At 35.4% G+C, this 21,611-nt stretch overlaps 1 protein-coding gene across 3 annotated transcripts in view; it reads left to right on the top strand.

The window, feature by feature from the left end:
* HBS1L (HBS1 like translational GTPase) overlaps positions 1–21,611 on the top strand; it is a 140,555-nt gene that overhangs the window by 60,079 nt on the left and 58,865 nt on the right. For all 3 annotated transcript variants that reach the window (XR_006356301.1, XM_044001311.1, XM_044001312.1), the window contains exon 5: positions 16,376–16,484. Coding sequence is in view for 2 of the 3 variants with exons in the window: in XM_044001311.1 (XP_043857246.1) it covers positions 16,376–16,484 (109 nt within the window). In the remaining variant the exon portion in view is untranslated. The remainder of the gene's footprint in view (positions 1–16,375; positions 16,485–21,611) is intronic.

Raw genomic sequence — 21,611 nt, 5'->3', positions numbered from 1 at the left:
CTTTAGGCAGGTCACAGACTCTTTGGGTTTTAGTTTACTCTTTTGTAAAATGGAAGAGTCAGTCTATATGTCTTCTAAGATCACTTCTTGTTCTAGATCTATGATCCTGTAATCCTTTGATCTGCCACTGATTCTGTGCTACTTGTTTTCTTTCAAAATACTAAAAATAATCATAGAACCATCTATATTAAAGAAGGTTGGGGAGTTGAAAATATTGTCATGGAGAGAGAAGAGAGGAGGGGATAGAGGAGAAGGGGAGAGGGGGAGGAACAGTCAGAGGTAGAACCTGTCTTGTCCAGTATTAAGGAAGCCAAGAGAGAATCAGTAATATCAGTATTGCCAAAAGGTCAGGATGAACAAAGTGAGGGAAATCATTAGATTTGGCATTTAGGTCATTGATTACCATTTGAGAGAGCAATTTCAATGAGGTCATAGGAACAGCAGCAAAAAGGGGCTGAGTAGGAGATGGTGGTAGGGATGTGGGAGCAGTAAGCATAGATTATTCTTTCTGGAGGTTTCACAGTAAAAATCAGAGATGAGATGACCCAGTAGTTCTTGAGTGGTATGGGGTTTTGTTGTTGGTTTGGTTTGTCCTTTAATTTTGGAAAGAGCTGATTCCGAGTATGTGATAAAAATGCATGGCATCTGCTGGTGGTTAGACTGTTTAGAGATAACAGAACAAACAGGGAGGTTAAGTCACTTGGTTTTGTGAAAATCCCAGTCATTTATTTGAACTTCTTAACCTTTTAAGACTAATTACCATGAAATAAAGCACGTTTTATTTATATATATATATACATATATATATATATGTATGCATGTATGTGTATATATATGTATGTATGTATGTGTATATATATGTTTTGTTTTGTTTTTGTAGGCAATGAGGGTTAAGTGACTTGCTCAGGGTCACACGGCTAGTAAGTGTCAAGTGTATGAGGCTGGATTTGAACTCAGGTCCTCCTGAATCCCCAGGGCCAGTGCTTTTATCCACTGCGCCACCTAGCTGCCCCCAGCAATGTAATATTAACATCAGATTACCTTGGTTTTAACTTTGATTGCAGCACTAAACTTTTCCTTTGTGATCAGTTTTCTGTAGCATGTTTCTTGGTTTACAACTTCTAAGATTTGAGGAAATATTGCTATCAAAATTTTTCATTTTTATTAAAGTCAAAATTAATAAAACATTAAATGTAATTTTTCCTTTGATACTAAGAATATACTCCATATGGTCACGTGATTCATCATGCAGGAAGATTTTCTAAAATCTGTTTTGTATTGTTGATAAAATATTTGGTAATTTGTCTGAGTTACTAATTTACCTGAGTATTAGGGAGTTTCTATTTTGATATATACTTAGGCATCATAACCTATTTCCTTTTACATAGATGTGGTGCTATATTCATGTATCTTTGACTTCTTCCTTAGAAAATTAGTGTTATAAAATATGTATATGTTCTCAGCAAATTTTATTCACAACTGATTTTCTTTTGAAGTATGTTTAGTTTTATCTCAATTGCACATGCGAAATAGGTAGTTTCTTTTTATTTTCCTTCCCTTGGGTGGATGGGTGGGGGCTTCTTTCAGACTATAAATAATGCTTCTTTGTCATTGAACCAGTGTTATTTTTAAGTTTTCTTAGAAATAACCATTCCTTCTGGCTGTGGGCCTCACAACATTGTGCCTTATTCTGGTAGAATGAAAGAAAATAATCCAACAAGCATTTAGTAAATTCCTGTTTTGTGCAGAGTACTGTGCAGGGCAGTGGAGGAGAATTAAAAGTTTAGATAAACAGTTTTTGCTGTCATGGAGCTCACAGTCTAGTAGGAGTATAAATTATATGCAAGAACAATAATGAATACTTGATAAGCATGGTAGAAGAGGAAGAAGAGTGTAGTGGAAAGAATTCACTGGGTCAGAAGACCCAGTTTTGCCATTGACTGGTATCTTTGCCATTTACTAGCTGTGTGACTAAGTCACATAACCTCTGTGTTGTCTCTCTTCCCCATATTTAAAATGCTAATATCTGTCTCAGAGGATTGTTGTAAGGAAAGTACTCTTTAAAACCTATAATGCTACAAAAATATGAGTTAATAACTACATTAAACAAACAAAATAAAGTAATAATGTGGAATAGCAGGAAAAAATCATTATCAACTGGAAGATGCAGAAGACCATGTGGAAGAAGTAGTTAATAAGATTGAAAAGGAATGGAAGGAATTCAGTCAAACGCTTCCCCTTGTTTAGTTCAATGTCACAAACTTTTGCTAATTAGATTTTTGCCTAGAGCATCTGTCTGAGGATCTTTCCTTAGTTCTCTAGCTACTTGACCTCCTTGTATCTTTTGACATTATCCACTGTCCCTTCTTACTGGATACTTTTCCTTTTCTTAGTTTCCATACACTGTATTCTTCAGTTTCTCCTCCTACCTGTTCCTTTCTATAGTCTCCTGTACCTTATCTTCTGCCTTCTAAATGTGAGGGATGCATATGGGGAGATGGGGCTAACTTCTGTCTTGGGACCTCTTCTCTTGTCATTTTATACTCTGTCTTGATCTCATTAGCCCCAGTGGAGTCAGTTATCTGTGTGCAGATGATTCTCAATTTTATATATCTGGACCTACTATTTCTTCTGACTAGCATTCCACATTACCAATTGCCTCCTAAACATCTCTATCTAGGTGTCCTACCAGTCAGTATCTCAAACTGAACATGTCCAAAATGAAACTCATTTTTTTTTCTTTTTGTTTTTTTAAATAAAAGTATTTTATTATTTTCTAGTTACATGTAAGGCTAGTTTTCAACATTTGTTTTCATAGGATTTTTAGTTCCAAATTTTTTCTTCCACCCTCCCTTCCCTCCCAAACTCATTATTTTTCTTCCCCAAACGTGATTTTCCTTGAAACTCCCTAATTCCTGTGAGGGCACTTCCATCCTTATAGTCATTCACCCAAGTCTATGACTTCTTTATTCCTCATTCTCTATATCTAATCAGTTTCCAAGTCTTGCTCATTCTATGTCTACATCTCTCACAACCATTCTCTTAATCCTGGCTAAAACCACTCTAGTTCAGATTCTTATTACTTCTTGCCTGTACTATTGTAATATTTCTTAATTGGTATCACTGGTTCTTGTCTCTCCCTTCTCTAATCTATTACATCTCTTGCCACTGTAACTTTTTGAACACAAGCTATCCCCCATACAAAGAATGCATTTCTTTCTCTTAGTCTGTTTTACTTGCTTATCTTCTATTTCATGCTCCCTAACTGTGGGTTGTAGCCCAAGGCTCTGCCCTGGGCCTTCTTTTCTCTTTTTACACTCTTATTTGGTGAGATCCTCAGTTCCCTTATGTTTAATGATCATCTCTATATAGATAATTTCACACATTTATATATCCAGGCCAAGTTTCTTCTGAGCTCCCACTTCACAATTACCTGTGTGTCCCATAGATATCTTAAATTCATATTTCCTCCAAGAGAACTCATATTTTCCTCCAAACTCAGCCCTTTTCTGAACTTCTTTTTGGCAAGGGCACTGCCATTTTTCCAGGCCCCCAGGTTTGCAGTCTTGGCCCTACCTTTACCTCCTTACTCTTTCTTACTCTCCATAGCCAATCATTTGCCAAATTGTCATTTTTTTATCTCCACAACATTTCTTGTATCTATCCCCTTCTCACTACTCAAACAGCTACCACTTAAGTTCAGGCTTTTATTACCTCTGGATTACCCTACTTTTCCAGGTTCATTATATATTAATCTACCTTCCCACACTCTATAGTCTAGCCAAAATGGACGAAACAAGACAGTATTGGTACAAATCATTATTTATGGAAATATGATTAACATTTTGTAATAGTATTTCCCTTTCTAAATTTAATTCTTAGATTTTTTTATGTACTGAAAATTATATAATCTTTAACATAAATTATACTGATAAACCTTGAATGTTAGTTACTCTGAACCAGGAAACTTTTTTTTAAAAGTAATTGTATATTAGTACTATGCTGCCATCTTATATATCAGTTTACATTTTACACAGGGTTTTGACTCATTTACTAAAGTATAAAGCCCTGGTTTTTAGCATCTTTGAGAAAAAGTTTGCTTTGTTCTGGTAGCAACAGTACCTAGTATGTCTTTGATAATTGTAAAATTATATGCAGTAATGGAAAATGTTTTCTTTGATCAGTTTGAAAAAGGAAAATAAGATACTTTGTTGTGACATAACTAGTGCTGCTTTGATCCTAATTAATATTGAAGTGTTAAAGTTTGCTGTGTTATTGAATAATATCTTGGGTCAATTAATTGTTTTTAACTTAAATGCATTTTATATATTGCATTATATAAGCTCACAGGTACCATAGGTAATTTCTGTATATGTTGTGTATGTAGGAAATAGTGTATGCATTTGAGTATATATGTACATATATAGTATGTCCATGTATGTGTCTATATAAATATGACAGTATGTATTATAAGTAAAGATCACTGGTTTTCCAGAGGATATCTGAATATAGGCTTTGCCACTGAGCAAGTCGCTTAACCTCTCTAGGCAGTTTTCTCATCTGTAAAATTAGTTCTCTGTTCATGATTCTTTGAACCATATAGTATTAATATGGTTAATGTCGTCCCATTAATATACTGTATTTATATAGTACCTATAGGATTGAAATACTGGTTATCAGTGAGAAAGGTAAAAAGAGGCTGAAAGGGGAGAGAAACATGGTAATGTATTAAAGTAGAGTTTTAGACTGGGAAGCAATAGAGCTGGGTATGAATTCAGGCTGCATAACAATTTACCTCTGTATCCTAGTACAAGTTGCTTATATCTAATCTGGAATTCTGTAAATTGACTGATGAAAGGCCTTAAATTGTTCCCATAGATGAATTGGTTGAAGGAACTAAGAATGTTTAACTTAGAGAAGAAAAGACATAAGGGAAACATAGTAACTGTCTTCAGTGCTATCTTCAAGTATTTAAGGGACTGTTCCATGGAAGAGGGAAGAGAAAGGTCCTGCTTGATCATCCTCCTCAATACTTAACTATTACAGTAGCCTGCTTGTTGGTCTTCCTTCCATAAGTTTTTCCCCATTCCAGTCCATTTTCCACCCAGCCACCAAAATGATTTTTCTAAAGTGCAGCTCTGGCCATGTTACTCCCCATCTCAGTTAATTCCAGTTACCTCCTATCACCTCCAGAATTAAATATAAAATCTTACTTTGGCATTCAAAGCCCTTCATTACCTATAACCCCCCCTTTCCAGTCTTCTAATTTTAGGCAAATCCCCCATCTAGTCTTTAAGCTAGTGACACTGAGACAGCTAGATGGCGCAGCGAAGGGGCAGCTTAGGTGACGCAGCGGATGAGAGTACCAGCCTTGGAGTCAGGAGGACCTGAGTTAAAATCTGGCCTCAGGCACTTGATGCTTAATAAGTGTAAGACCCAGGGCAAGTCACTTAACCCCAATTGCCTCACCATAGATGAATAAATAAATGAATAAACAAACTGGTGACACTGACCTCCTCATTGTTTCATCTTCTGACTCTGGACACTTTTACTGGCTCTCCTCCTATGCATGAAATGATCTTCCTCCTCATCTTTACCTCTTGGATTCAATGTCTTCCTTCATGACCCATGTAAAATTCTACTTTCCATAGAAAGCCTTTTCTAATCCCTCTTAATTCTAGTGTTTTTCCTCTGTTGATCATTTTCTATTTATATTAAATATAGCTTGTTTGTACATCACATTGTCTCCCCTATAGATTCAGAGTTCCTTAAGAGCACACACACACAAAAAAAGGGCAAAAGACAGTCTTATTACAGGACCTAACGCATAGACTTTTTTTTTTTAGTGAGGCAATTGGGGGTTAAGTGACTTGCCCAGGGTCACACAGCTAGTAAGTGTTAAGTGTCTGAGGCTGGATTTGAACTCGGGTACTCCTGACTCCAGGACCCGTGCTCTATCCACTGCACCACCTAGCCGCCCCCGCATAGACTTTTAAATGTTTATTGGCTGATGGGCTTTTGATATATAAGCTAAATTATTTTAAACTTTGGAAAGGTAAACAAAGTGCAGATACTGAAAATTTCAGCTAATGCAGATCAATTATTGAGGAAAGAGGTTTATTCTTAGTAGCTTCTGGCAGATGTTTTCTGAATCTGACTCTTTTAACAGGAATTTAAAGGTTTTAGATAGATTAAGTAAAAATCATTTCATACTTAAAGAGGTAGCTTTCCCTTTAAACTTAACTCCCAAATTCTTTGAAAACTTTAAAAATCTTAACTTTTTCTTCATATCTGTACAGACAAATTGAAACTTACACAAAAGGTAATAGTTGATGGCAAGAAGTTGTACTTACCTGGAAAACCCCTACCTGTGGTTTCTGTTTAGAAAATGACCTTTAAAAACCTACAGCTCAAGATTATTTTGACCTGAGGAATTATTTTGAGCAACAGTAATTATGATTTGATGAATTGACCTTACTGTACTTTTCTCTTACATTGTTTACTACTTTAAAAAATAGTCTGATTAAGTATAACTTAGCCCTTAATAAATCAAGGTTTTGGATGTTCATTATATAATAGTTTTCATCTATATAACACATTAAAAAATCTCAAGTTGTCATATAAAAAGTTTTATTCAGCACATTGCAAAATCCATCCATAGTTTTAAAGTTAAATGAAATATTTTGGAATACTTTTTCAAGTATTTTTTGTAAGTATTGTTCACATTTAAAAAATATTTAGCACATTTATAACAATGGTTATTATATGATTTACAAATGCAAAGAGCTGGAAGGTAGCGTATTCCATTTCCAGATAGCTCTCAGTTTGTTAGGATGGGGTTTTGTTTTTTTGTTTGTTTTGTTTTGGTTTGGTTTTTTTGGTGAGGCACTTGAGGTTAAGTGACTTGCTTAGGGTCACACAGCTAGTAAGTGTCAAGGGTCTGAGGTCACATTTGAACTCGGGTCCTCCTGAATCCAGGGCTGGTGCCACCTAGCTGCCCCTGTTTTTTTTTTTTTAATCAAACTCAAGTTTACTTCTTTGTAACTTCTAACTTTGTTCTTATATTCCCAATGCCCAGCACAATGCTTGACACGGAATAGGTATTTCGTAAATATTTGTTGAATTGAGTTGAATCCTAACTATTGCTACTCTCTGTTTTCTGGGGCCAAACAGAACAAGTCTGTTCCTTCTTCTAGATGACAGCCTTTCAGATACTTCAGTACTACTATCATGGCCCCTCCAAATCATCTTCTCCAGGCCAAGCATTTACCTTTCCATTGATCAGTCTTCATACGGCATGGGCTTGAGTCCTTACAGAATAATGGTTGTCCTTTTCTAAACAATCTCCAATTTATGAATTTCTTTAATAAAATCTGGTTCCCAGAACTGAATATGGTAATTTTCAGGTATATTCCTAGTCTTTTACACAGAACAATGGGTCTTGTACCCCGTGGATCTCCTTAAAACAGCCAAAATTTAATTAGTTTTCTCATCTGTCATATTATACATTGAACTTACAGTATACTAACACCCTCTTTTTCAGAAGAACTTTCTTGACATTTTCTCATTTTTCACTTGTAGCCTTGATTCTTTCAACCCAATTGTAAGATTTTACATTTGTTATTAAATTTCATAATTTATTTATTCCAGTGTTCTAACTTTCAAGATAATTTTGAATTCTGACACTGTCATCCAGCATGTTACCTATCTATCATCTACCTTGGTGTTATCCTCCAATTTGATAAGCATGTGTAAGTCAGTGATAAAAGTAGTTAGCAATATAGATTAGTGGGATTTTAAAAAATAATCTTCCAAGTTGACTTCAGATCACTGATGTCAATATTTTGTATCTGACTTCAACCAATTCAGAATTTGCCTAATTTTACTATGGTGTAGACTACAATGCTCCAACTTCTTCACAAAAATAATATAAGCTTTGTTAAATATTTAGGAAATCTAGGAAAATCATCTTTACAGCATTAATTCACTTCAGCAAGCATTTACAAAATGCCTACTATGTTCAAGGAACTTTGGTATGTGTTAGAGGTACACTGCTAGGCCTTGATCTGCCTATGTAGTAACTTTGTTTAAAAAAAAATGTCTACATGTTTATCAAGTCTTACAGTTGAGTCCAGTAAAACTCCAAGTTTTTTCAGAAGAACTGTTATAGTCATGACTTCCCTTTTGAACCTTTGAGAGGTTCAAAAAACAGTGGTTTAACAACCCTGTCAATGCCCTGTTGTACAATTCATTTGGGTGAGGTTACACAGTTAGGTACTCTCTTTCTTTTTTTTGGTAGCAGTGAGGGTTAAGTGACTTGCCCAAGGTCACACAGCTAGTGTCAAGTGTCTGAGGCTGAGGTACTCTTTCTTTCTTTTTTTCTTTCTTTTCTTTTCTTTCTTTCTTCTTTTTTTTTAGTGAGGCAATTGGGGTTAATTGACTTGCCCAGGGTCACACAGCTAGTAAGTGTTAAGTGTCTGAAGCTGGATTTGAACTCAGGTACTCTTGATTCCAGGGCTGGTTCTCTATCCACTGCCACCTAGCTGCCCCGATGAGGTACTCTCTTTCTAAGAGAAGTCTTTGGGGGAAAGTAATAAATGTTTTCAAATGTAGAATAGCATGCAATATGGAAGGAGATTCAACTTGTACTCTGTACTCTACCAAAAATAGAAGGTTCAATACATGGAAGTTATAGACATAATTATGCTTGATGTAAGGAAATACTTTTTAATATTTTATTTTTCCCAATTACATGTAAAAACAATTTTTAAATTTAATTTTTAAAAATTTTGAGTTCCAAATTCTCTCTTCTTCCATCTCCTACTCCATCATTCAGAACATAAGCACTTTTATATGGGTTTCACATGTGCAGTCTTGTAAAACATATTTCCATATTAGTAATATTGTGGAAAGAAACAGAACAAAAAAGAAACAAGAAAAGTAAAGTTTTAAAAAGTCTTCTTCCATCTGCATTCAGACTCCATCTGTTCTTTGTCTAGAAGTGGATAGCTTTTTCATGAGTCCTTTGGAGTCGTCTTGGATCACTGTATCTCTGAGAATAGCTAAGTCCTTCACAGTTGATTATCATACAGTATTGCTGTTATTATGTACAATGTTATCTTGATTCTACTCACTTCACATTACATCAGTTCAAGTAAATCTTTCCAGGTTTTTCTAAGAACATGCTGCCTGTCAGTTCTTGTAGCACAGTAGTATTCCATCACAATCACATGCCACCACTTATTTAGCCATTCCCCAATTGATGGGCATCCCTATAATTTCTAATTCTTTATCCCCAAAAAGAGCTGCTCTAAATATTTTTGTACATATATGTCCTTTTTGTTTTTATTTTTTATTTTATCTCTTTGACATATAAACCTAGTAGTAGTATTGTTAGATTAAAGGATATACAGTTTCATAGCCCCTTGGGCATAGTTCCAAATTGCTCTCCAGAATGGCTGAATTCCCAAAAGTGCCTTAGTGTCCCAATTTTCCCACTTTCCCTCCAACATTTGTCATTCTCCTTTTCTGTCATATGAGCCAATCTGATAGATGTGGGGTGGTAACCTCAGTATTGTTTTAGTTTGCATTTCTCTAATCAGTAGTGATTTAGAGCATTTTTTCATACCACCATAGATAGCTTTGATTACTTCATCTGAAAACTGCCTATAACTTGTATTCTTATAAATTTGACTCAGTTCTCTATATTGAAAAATGAAGCCTTTATCAGAGAAACTTGATGTAATTTTTTTTCATAGTTAGGTTTACTCACAGTGTATTTCCCTCCATCCTGTCCCCTCACCCACACCCCCGTTTATCCTACTTTCTCTTTCACCTTGTCCATCTTCAAAAATAGTTTGCTTCTAACCACTACCTTCCCCAATCTATTCTCTTTTTATCACCCCATTTCCCCATCCCCTTGCCTTTTCTTAACCTATTCTCTTCCTACTTTCCTGTAGGGTCAGATAGATTTCTATACCCAACTGAGTGTATCTCATTTCCTCTTTGAGCTAATTCTCATGAGAGTAAGGTTCAAATGCTTCAAACCCCCCCCCCCTGCCCCTGCCCCCCTCCCGCCATTTCCCCCATCTTCCTCACCATTGTAAAAGCTCTTTCATGTGAGATAATTTACCCTATTCTACCTCTCCTTTTTTCCTTTTGCCAGTGCATTCCTCTTTTTCACTCCTTAATTTTATTTTTTTTAGATATCAACCCATCATAATTAACTCACATCTATGCCTTCTATGTATACTCCTTTTAAGTGCCCTAATAATGATAAAGTTCTTAGGAGTTATAAATATCATTTCCCATGTAGGAATGTAAACAGTTTCACCTTATTGATTCCTTTATGATTTCTCTTTCCTGTTTACCTTTTCATGTCATTCTTGAGCCTTGTATTTGAAAGTCACATTTTCTTTTTAGTTCTGTCCCTTTCATCAGATATACTTGAATTCCCTCTATTTCATTAAGTATCCATTTTTCCCCCTGAAGTATTATACTCAGTTTTTCTGGGCAGGTGCTTCTTGATTGTAATCTTAGCTCCTTTGTCCTCTGAAATATCATATTCCAAACCCTCAGATCCTTTAACATGGAAGCCACTAAATCTTGGATTATCTTGACTGTGACTCCATGATATTTGAATTGTTTCTTTTTGACTGTTCACAATATTTTTTTCCTTGACCTGGTAGCTTTGAAATTTGGCTATAATATTCTTGGGAGTTTTCATTTTGGGATCTCTTTCAGGAGGTGGATTTTTAAAATTTCTATTTTACCTTCTGGTTCAGTGATATCAGGCAATTTGCCTTGGTAATTTCTTGAAATATGATGTATGTGCTCTTTTTTTGATCATGACTATCAGGTAGTCCAATAATTTTTAGTTGTTTTTCCAGTGAGATATTTCACATTTCCTATTTTCCATTTATTTTATTTTTGTTTAGTTTCTTTGTCTCATGGAGTCATTAGCTTCTACTTGACCAATTCTAATTTTTAAGGCATTATTTTCTTCCTTGAACTTTACTACTTCTTTTTCCATTTAGTCAATTCTACTTCTTAAGGAATTCTTTTCTTCAGTGAATTTTTGTAGTTATTTTTCCATGTGGCCAATTCTGCTTTTTAATTAGTTCTTTAGTTAATTTTTTTGCCTCTTTTACCATTTTGCCTAATCTTTTAAGATGTGATTTTTATCAGTATTTTTTGTACCTCCTTTACCAAACTGTCGACTCTTTTCATGATTTTCTTGTATTATTGTCATGTCTTTTCTCAGTTTTTCCTCTGCCTCTCTCATTTGCTTTTTAAAATTCTTTTTGAGCTCTTCCAGGAATTATTTTGGGGCCTGAGTCCAATTCACATTTTTCTTTGAGACTTTAAATGTAGCAGTTTTGACTTTGTTCTCTTTTTCTGAGTTTGTTTTGATCTTCGCTGTCAAGTTCTTTTTCTTTTTTTCCTTATTTTTTTCAGCATATTGCTTGACTTTTAACTTTATGTCAGAGTTGGGCACTGCTTCTGAGGTGGAGGGGGCACTATCCAAACCTTTAGCTTTTTTTTTTTCCCCAGATGTTTTCAGAGCTAGTTGTGGGGTTCTGCAAGTTTTTAGTTCTCGGTAGCATGATCTAAGGAGAGATGTGTTTACTACAGGCCTGTGATCGACCACTAGCACTCTTTTTTGTCCTAGACCTGTGACCAGTGTTCTAGCTTCCCTGAAGCTACAAGTTCTAGTGTGCTAGTGTTCCTTCTTGCCCTGAGACTTTGACCCAGGATTTTTGTCCTACATCCACATGGGCAATACAACAGTGTCCTGTACCCGGTGATAGCAAAGGGACCTCTGTAATCTCCCGACCCAGTGTCCCTTTCTCTCCATGGACTGAGAGTTCTGGAAGTTGCTGTTGACAATTCAGTTGCCTCTGTTCCCCATGCCTACTGCTGTCTTGCTAGGGTTCTTGCCTGTGCTAGACTGCATTACACTCTTATTCTGGTACACCAGGCCTTTCCTGCTGACCTTCTACGGTGTCTTGGGCTAGAAAATTATTTCATCCCATCTTTTTGTTGGTTCTGCCACTTCAGAGTTCTTTTCAGGTATTATTTTAAAGTTGTTTGGAGGGGAATTTAGAGGTTAGGCAAATGCACCTGCCTTTTCTCCCATATTGGCTCCAAGGAAACGCTTTCTAACAATTATGCCTGTCATCTCAAGACCAACCTGGCTAAATTTAGAGAGTTTGATTACTAGAAAGTTACTAGGTAAAATTTTGGACCGAAAAATTGATATAATGCACGACTATCTTATATATGTGTAGACACAGGTACATATATTCATTCAGCATTAATTCTCCAAACATTTATTGAGTGCTTAGTGTTTACAGAACACTGTTCCTGTGAGGTTCTGGAGGAAAGTAATTTTAATAAGATGTGACTTCTACCCTTAGGAAGATTATATAAAAGTAAATGCTATATATACCATTTAATTATTGGTACCAATAACATTAATTTTTCACCATCTGCTACCTTTTCTTGTTTTTCATTTCTTAAAGTAAGGAATAAGTCAGGCAGGTTGGCCTGCCTGAATAAAAGGAGTTGTTAGTGGTGTTGCATACATCGGAAATATAGTTGCCTTAAGAATATGGAAGAGGTCTAGGGTTTGACCAAGATGAGAAAATTATGTTGATAGTAATTTTAACAAATGCCAAAATTGCTTATTGACTCCATGATTATTTTATCCAAAGGGTCTTTAATCCAAATTATTCAGTTTTTAAAAGGAAAACTGAGGCCTAGAGGTTAGATTTACTTCACTCAGGTTCCTCTGCTAATTAATCAAAGAGCTGAGACTCAAATCCAGATAGCCTTACTCAGTCTACTACTTTTTCTGTGTTCCCTCCTTAAGCAGCATGCTTCCTGAAAAGCTAAGGAGAGAGTTAATGGGTAGAAAATAAAGACATTGGGTAAATAGAGAATATTAAGGAGAGTATTACTGTGGTAGAAGAGACTTGAGTTAGAAGTACAAGGGAACACTAGGAGTCAAATCAGTATTTCCAGGCTGCAAAATTGACTTATTTCCATAGAACTTTTGTTTATTCTCTTTAACTTGGAAACCTCTTTAATGTGGAATCTGACTCCACTCCAGGACTACTCACATTGGAAGTATCTTTTATCCCTGAAACCTCACCTTTTGATTGCCAGGTTCCTTCCAGAAACTCCAATTTAAGCAGCTGGCTTAGGCCAATCGTGTTTTTCTTCTCCAGACATACTGCTGACTCATTACATAGGGTTTTCTCATCCTCTCTCCCAGATTTTTCAGCTCCTTTTTTGTGTGTTGTATTTCTCCATTTGACTGTAAGCTCCTTGAGGGAAGGTACTGTCTTTCTGCCTGAATAAATATTCCTACCAGTTAACACAGTGCCTTGTACATAGTCAGTTCTTACTTAATACATGCTTGTTGACTAACTGATCTGCTGTGCTTAAAGCAAAAGGGAAAAGGACCAAAAGAGAACGTTTCATGTGAGAAAGGAAGGTATTGGATCACAGGAAGAAGATGTTTTCTAGTAGCAGGGATATCTCATACTCATGAAAAGGAGGATGATGAAAAAATGTAAGAGGAAGAGAACCAGAATGTTCAGTGCTTGGAAATTTGCTTCTCTCCATGAAGTGTTTTGCAGACTTTTACTTTGGGAGTCCCTTTTACTCTTTGCCATGGGAAACAGTTGTTTCTGTCTAAGTAGAAGGTTTTATGCTAACACAACTATCCTTTAAGTGCTTTATAAATATAATAATGTGCTATCAGACACTTTCAAGAATAAGCACTAATCATTAAATAATCATGTTCTCTAAACAACTAAAAATGGTGAGTTTGGCTTTTTTATTGAGAGAAGCTATTAATATATCTTAGGAAGGTATGTCAATTGGTTACTACATTCACTAAATTTCATTGATATGGTAATACCCTTATGGCCTAAAAAAGAGCCAATTTATGGAATAAGATTAATTTTTAGTGCTAAAAGAGAAATCACTTGGTGCAATCTCCTCTTGTTACTTTTGAAGAAATTAGATATGTTGTCACTAAGTTCACCCAGCCAGTTATGTGGACTTGGCACAGAACCTAAGTTTTTTTGACACTTGGCTTCAGTGACATAGGTTTTCTAGATTATCACATCATGATTTCTTTTTTTTTTTTAATTAAATTAAATTTTTTCTATTGATTAAAAGCTACTTTATACATTTACCTTTCTAAACTTCAAACAGCTTATACAGTCTGATTAAAGAGATAGTTTTGCCATATGCAATGTTAAATAATGCAAAAGTTAAGCCAGCATAACCAAAAAAGTAAGTTTTTATTTAGGATAGTGGTTTTAGTGCTCTATTAGAAACTTGTAATCTTTTTTAAAATTTAAAATCCATTGACTTTCTCACTATTGTTTTTTTCAAAGCAATATTTAAAGCATATTTGATTTGCTGTTCATAGAGAAGGAAGATATTTTAAAATGGAATATTTAAAATATTTGTAGATTAAGAGACTGTGGTGTAATGAATAGAAAGTTAGCCTCAGAGCTCAGAAGACTGGCCTTACAGACTGGGGCTCTCACCCCTGCATCTGAATGTACTGGCTGTGTATCATTGTACCCTCTTAGTACTTTAAGCAAGGAAGATGTTGACTTGCACTGGTAAAGAACATTTTCTTATATAGGAGTTTTGCATGCAAGTAAAATCACAGATCCTATCCCTGCCTTTATGGATTGGTATCTAGTTTGTGCTTTGGAATCTCCAGAAAATTAAACAAAACAAAACAATTTTCTTGCATCCCACAAGGTTATTAATTTTCTTATTTTGACTAATGTTTAATTTGCATTTTTCTTTTATCTTTGATCTTTTATGCATAATTTATCCTGTCTTCTCTTAAATATAATTAGTGCTCAGAAATGTTGCAATCAGTTTGAAAGGATTTTGAAAAATTAAAAGTGATCTTTGAGAGGAAATGGAAAACTATTCCTTTAGAACATTTATTTCAGATACTATTTTGTCTTTTCATCTGTTTTATCTGTTTTTTGCAAAAGATGTATACTGGCTTCCCCAACCCTCCACCCCACTAATTTAATGGTGTACAGTAAAAAAAAAAGGATTGGACTTTGAGTCAGGAGTGATCTGGGTTTGAATACCACCTCTAAGTTGTACTAATTGTCTGACCATGTGTGACTTAGCTATTTTAACTACTCTAAATTACACTTTCATTTTACCTCACAGGATTGTTATGACACTTAAACATGATGTATATGAAACCCTTTGTCAACCCTAAAGTGCAAATGAAATGTCAGTTATTGTTAGTAACATTATTTTTCTTATTACCCATGGAATTCCACCAGATTTGGAATCAGAGGACCCAAGTAGGCAAAATGAGAGGATTGGGCTAGAAGATTGCTTCTAGCTCACAATCTAAGGATCTTTTGAATTGTGATGATAAGGCTATAGTTCTATATGCAATTCATATTTAATTTATTATTTATGATTACAGTTCATTAAAGCTTTATTCTAGCACAAAAGTTGAAAGTAAATTCAAGATTTTAGACCTCATTACTTTCTAAAACTAGTTCTTTTCCCTGTTCTAAAGTTTTTCCAAGGCTAAAAATTGTTTATTGAACTGATCAATCAACGGTTTTGTCTTGTGAGACTGCTTAAGTGTTGAGACCAGACCTAAAGACTTTGGAATAGAACTCAGCATTTTAACACCTTCTTTCTGCCCCCTTACTCCCAGAACTAAATAGTATCTGAGGAGTTGTTGATTATGTTTAGTGGAAGTTGACCACAGAAAGAAAGTAATAGATAAGAGTTCACAAAGAGAAGTAAATAGAAAGGTGTTAGTATTTTGGTAACCCAATGTTCTTTTTTAGTGAAATATTCATATGACTTCAACTTGTTTAAAAGAAACATTATGGTAACAATAATGGTGGCTAACATTTATAGAGTTTTAGACTTGCAAAGCACTTTTAAATGTTATTTCATTTGATTCTCACAGCAACTAGAGACATAGGAAAGCTCAGTTGCTGTTATTTTATCATTAAAATTTGAACCAGGACAGAATGGTGGAGTGAGGAGTATTAGAGGTGGAGTTGGGGAATCTAACTGTGAATTCGAACTCTAATACTTATTATCTGTGCAGCCATGGACAAAGCACTTAACCTTTTTAGTATTCCTTTTCCCCATTTGAAAAATGGGAGTATAGGCAAGTCACTTAGCCCTCACTGCCCCACCAAAAAAAAAAAAAAAGAAAGAAAGAAAAATGGGAGTAATATTTTGGCTTTCTCACAGGGTTGTTGTGAGGCAAATTATCTTAGCCTTTAAAGTAACATTTAAATGTGAGTTATTAACAGCTTCAAATTTTTTTCTCTTCAACTAGGAAAATCACTAGATCCTCAGTCATCTCGAAGTGAATCTGAGATTGTACCAAAAGTTACCAAAATGACTGTATCTGGAAAGAAGCAGACCATGGGATTTGAAATTCCTGGGTAAGAAGGAGTTTTAATTCCTCTATATTTTAATTGGATTTATTTGCTATTCATTACAATACATGTTGTACTTTGTTTTTTTAATGAAGCCAGAATTATATTTTATAACTATATTGATTTATTAGCTGAGACAACTTGTTATTTTAAAAAGCCCTGAATCAGCATTTAGGAGATAAAGGCTTTGACTCTCACTCTGTATCTAGCAGCTATGTGGCTTGGGAAAGTTCTGATATTAGCTTTTTCTTTTTTTTTTTTTTTTTGGTAGGGCAATGAGGGTTAAGTGACTTGCCCAGGGTCACATAGCTAGTTAAGTGTCAAGTGTCTGAGGCTCGATTTGAACTCAGGTCCTCCTGAATCCAAGGCCAGTGCTTTATCCACTGTGCCACTTAGCCGCCCCCTGATATTAGCTTTTTCATGTGTGAAATAATGTCGATGACCTAGATGATCTCTAAATATTTTCTTTTTTTTGTTTTTTTTTTTTTTTTTTGCGGGACAATGGGGGTTGTGACTTGCCCAGGGTCACACAGCTAGTAAGTGTCAAGTGTCTGAGGCCGGATTTGAACTCAGGAACTCCTGAATCCAGGGCCGGTGCTTTATCCACTGCGCCACCTAGCTGCCCCCTAAATATTTTCTAATTTTAAAATTAGTTCATCATAATTTTTACCAAAATAGGACACTTTCAGGTTTACAAATCACTTTTCTTATAATAGCTTTGTGGAGGAGATGGTGCATATATTGTTTTTCTACTTGTAAAATTCTTATTTCTTTGTAAACAGATGAAGGAACTGAGCTTTAGATGAAATGACTTTCTCAATATTACATATTTAATGTCAGACCTTAGATTTGAATTCAGGTTTCTCTTGACTCTTAAGTCCTATATTCTCTTTATGTCAGCATGGTATCTCTTGGAGAGCTAAGTGATTTGCCTCTTAAACTATGGGTCACAACTCCATATGGAGTAGCATAACTGAATGTGGGGGGAGGGGGTCACAAAAAATTTGGCAATTGTAAAGAGTTACGTATATCTGTTTTATTTACCCATATAGCTGGGTCACATAAAAATTTCTCAGGCAAAAGGGGATCGTGAGTTTAAGAAGAAAAATTTTAAGAAGAGTTGTCTTGGGGCAGCTAGATGGCTCAGTGGATAAAGCACTGGCCCTGGATTCAGGAGGACCTGAGTTCAAATCCAGCCTCAGACACTTGACACTTACTAGCTGTGTGACCCTGGGCAAGTCACTTAACCCCAACTGCCTCACCCCCCCAAAAAAAGAAGGAGAGTTGTCTTAAAACTCATGTTATAGGTGGGGCTTAAATCCAGTTCTGATTCCAAGTTCAGCACTCTAGCAGCTATACTGTGCCAACACTTAATTTGAAATATGAAGTGATATAGTCCAACTCCTTTGCTTGTATAAATGAGGGAGCCCAGAGTATGTTCTTTTTTTTTTTTAATAATAATTCAACACATTTATGTATTGATTTCAGGTTTTCTGCTTTACAAAGAAGTACTTGCTTGTTCATGACAGACCTATAAGCTAGACTAGGATGAGTACTACTACTATTGAACCCATTTTATGGATAAGTTAACTCAGGTTGAAGGAGTTTAGTGACTTGCTTAGCAGGGTCACATATATCTGAATCAAGGCCTCTTGATTCCCAGTCCTCCATCTTTTTCACTACCCTACATTCTCATATTCATTCTCTCTCTCCCTCCTTCCCACCCCTTCTCTTTCTCCCCCCTTTAGTTTTGAGTTCCAAATTTTATCCTTCCCTCCCCTTCCCCATCTCTGAGGTGATAAGCAATCAGATATGGGTTTTACATATGCAATTATGTAAAACATTACCTCATCAGTCATTTTGTATAAGAAAATTTGAATAAAAGAAAAAATGAAAAATAGTTAAAAATAGCATGTTTCAGTCTGTTTTCCATCAATATCAGCCCTTTCTTTGGAGGTGGATAGTATGTTTCATCAGTAGTCCTTTCGAATTGTCTTGGATCATTGTATTGCTGAGAATAATTAAGTCATTCACAGTTCTTCATCAAACAATATTGCTGTCTCTGTATACAACATTTTCTTGGTTCTGCTCACTTCATTATGCATCAGTTCATACAAGTGTTTCTAGGCCTTTCTGAAATCATCCTGTTTGTAATTTCTTATAGCAAAATAATATTCCATCACCATTGTATATTACAACTTGTTTAGCCATTCCCCAATGGATGGGCATTCCTTTGATTTCTAATTCTTAGCCACCAGAAAAAGAGCTGCAAATAGGTCTTTTTCTCTTTTTGGAGATGTTTTTGATATATAAACCTAGCAGTGGTATTGTTGCATCAAAGGGTATGCACAGTTCTATAGTCCTTTGGGGCATAATTCCAAATTGCTCTCCAGAATGGTTGGATCTTTTCACAACTCCACCAACAGTGGATTAGTGTTCCAGTTTTTCCACATCCCTGCCAACATCCAGTCTTTTCCTTTTTTTATATTTGGCACTCTGATAGGTGTGAGGTGATACCTCAGAGTTGTTTTAATTTGTGTATTTTTATAAATTTGAGCCCTGCATTCCCAGTATTGATCCCACCTGGTCATAGTAAATTATCTTTGATGTATTGCTGTAATATTTTGGCTGTATTTTATTTAAAATTTTTGTATCAATATTCATTAGGGAGATTGGTCTCTGTTTTGGCTCTTCCTGGTTTGGGTATCAGCACCATATTTGTCTCATAAAATGAATTTGGCAGGACTCCTTTAATTATTTTCTCAAATAATTGATATAATATTGGGATTAATTGTTCTATATAGTATTTAGTAGAATTCACTTGTGAATCCATCTATTCCTGGAGATTTTTTTCTTAGGAAGTTCATTGATAGCTTGTTCAATTTCTTTTTTCTAAAATTGGCTTAAGTATTTTATTTCTTCTATTAATCTGGGTAATTTATATTTTTGTAGATATTAATTTCATTTAGATTGTCAAATGCATTGGCATATAATTGGGCAAAATAGTTCCTAATAACTGTCTTAATTTCCTCTTTGTTGGTGATGAGTTTTACCCTGTGAAATTTAAAATTGGATACTAGAGCATTAACCTCCCCTTTCTAACCTTTCCCTTCTTTATCTCCCAGACTAGTAAATGGAAGAAGCCTCTGGTCTCTAGTTTGAGCTTTTATTGTTTGGAAATTACAAGGTGATGTTGATTAGAGGAATAGGAAAGTAGAAATACAAAACAAATAGTTTTAAGTCTAAGCTTAGTCTATACTCCATATAAAACTCACCAAAAGCCCAAGGCCACCTTTGGGGGGGAGAGCCGGGTCAAGCACGTGCTGCTACGGCGAGCTGTGCCTAGTCCAACTCCAGTCAACGTCTGTGTGTGCAGCGCAGCCAGTGAACAAGGAGAGCCGACAAGACTTCTCACTTCCATTCTCTTCTTGCCTTTTAAGCTCACACCCTGGAAGTGGAGTGCTTAGCAGCTGGGCTGGCGTGCATAGCCCATGCACAGCTGTCGGTCTCCTCCCCGAAAGGGTGGTCCTTGAAAAACTGGCGTCTTTCTGTATTCGCTAACCGACTGTTAAAAACTTTTTACCACAATCCCTTTCATTTTTGACACTAGTAATTTGGATTTTTTTCCTTTCCTTTTTTTAATGAAATTAACCAATGGTTTATCTATTTTATTGTTGTTTTTTTTCCCCATAAACCCAGCTTCTAGTTTTATTTATTCAATAGTTTTCTTTTAATTTTAATTTGTTCATTTTCTAGGTTTTTTAGTTGCATGCCCAATTAATTAATCTGCTTTTTCTCTATTTTATTGATGTAAGCAGTTTGGGATATAAATTTTCCCCTAAGTATCACTTTGGTTGCATCCCATTAATTTTGATATGTTGTCTCATTGTCATTTTCTTTAATGAAATCATCAGTTATTTCTGTGATTTGTTCTTTTGCCCACTTGTATTTTAGGATCAGGTAATTTACTTTCCAATTGATTTTTAATCTCAGTTGTCCAGTATTGAATGTATATTTTATTGCATTATGATCCAAAAAGGATGTGTTTACTATTTCTGCTTTTCTGCATCTGGTTGAAAGGTTTTTATGCCCTTATATATGGTGAATTTTTGTGTGGGTCCTATGTACTGCTGAAAAGAAGGTATATTCCTTTCTATTCCCATTCAGTTTTCTCCAGAGATCTATCATATCTAACTTTTCAAGAATTTAAATTCTTGAATAAATTCATTTCCTTAACTTCTTTCTTGTTCATTTTTTGGTTAGATTTATCCAGTTCTGAGGGGGGGAAGATTAAGGACCCCCACTTGTATAGTTTTGTTATCTAATTTCCTCCTGTAACTCATTCAACTTCTCCTTCAAAAATTTAGATGCTATACCATTTATATCATATATGTTAAATATTGATATGACTTCATTGTGATACCTTTCAACCTGATATAGTTTCCTTCTTTTTTAACTAGATCTATTTTTACTTTTGCTTTGTCTGAAATCATGATTACTACTCCTGCTTTCTTTGCTTCAGCTGAAAGCATGATATATTCTGTTCTAGCCCCTTATGTTTACCCTGTCTGTATCTTTCTGCTTCAGATGTGTTTCTTGTAAAACAACATATTGTACGATTTTGGTTTTTAATCCATTCTGCTATTAGCTTCTGTTTAATGGGTGAGCTCATCCCTTTCACATTTATAGTTACGACTGTTTATTTCCCTCCATGCTATTTTTCACCTGTTCCCCCTGTTCCCCCCTCCCCGCCACTGTTTCTCTCCCCACAAGTGTTTTGCTTATGATCACTGCCTTCCCCAATATCCCCTCCCTAGTATCAGCCCCCTCTCTTTCTTCTAATTATCCCCATCCCTTTTCTAACTTCCTTATAGGATAAGATAGATTTCTATATCCAACTGAATGTTTATGTTATTCCCTCTTTGAGCTAACTTTGAGAGTAACATTTAATTTTTGCTCCACTCCACTCTGTGTTCCCCTTCATTATGATAGTTCTTTCATGCCCCTTTTTTTTTTTTTTTTTGTGGGACAATTTCCCCCACTCAATTTTCCTCCTCCTTCTTCTGTGCACTTTCTTTCTTATCCCTTTATTTTGTTTTTTGGGATGTCATCCCGCCAATGTCACCCTATAAC

The sequence above is a fragment of the Dromiciops gliroides genome, chromosome 4 (genome assembly GCF_019393635.1).
Source record: "Dromiciops gliroides isolate mDroGli1 chromosome 4, mDroGli1.pri, whole genome shotgun sequence".
Taxonomy (NCBI): Eukaryota; Metazoa; Chordata; class Mammalia; order Microbiotheria; family Microbiotheriidae; genus Dromiciops; species Dromiciops gliroides.
The sequence above is the reverse complement of the archived record's forward strand: the minus strand, read 5'-3'. Positions and strand labels throughout refer to the sequence as shown.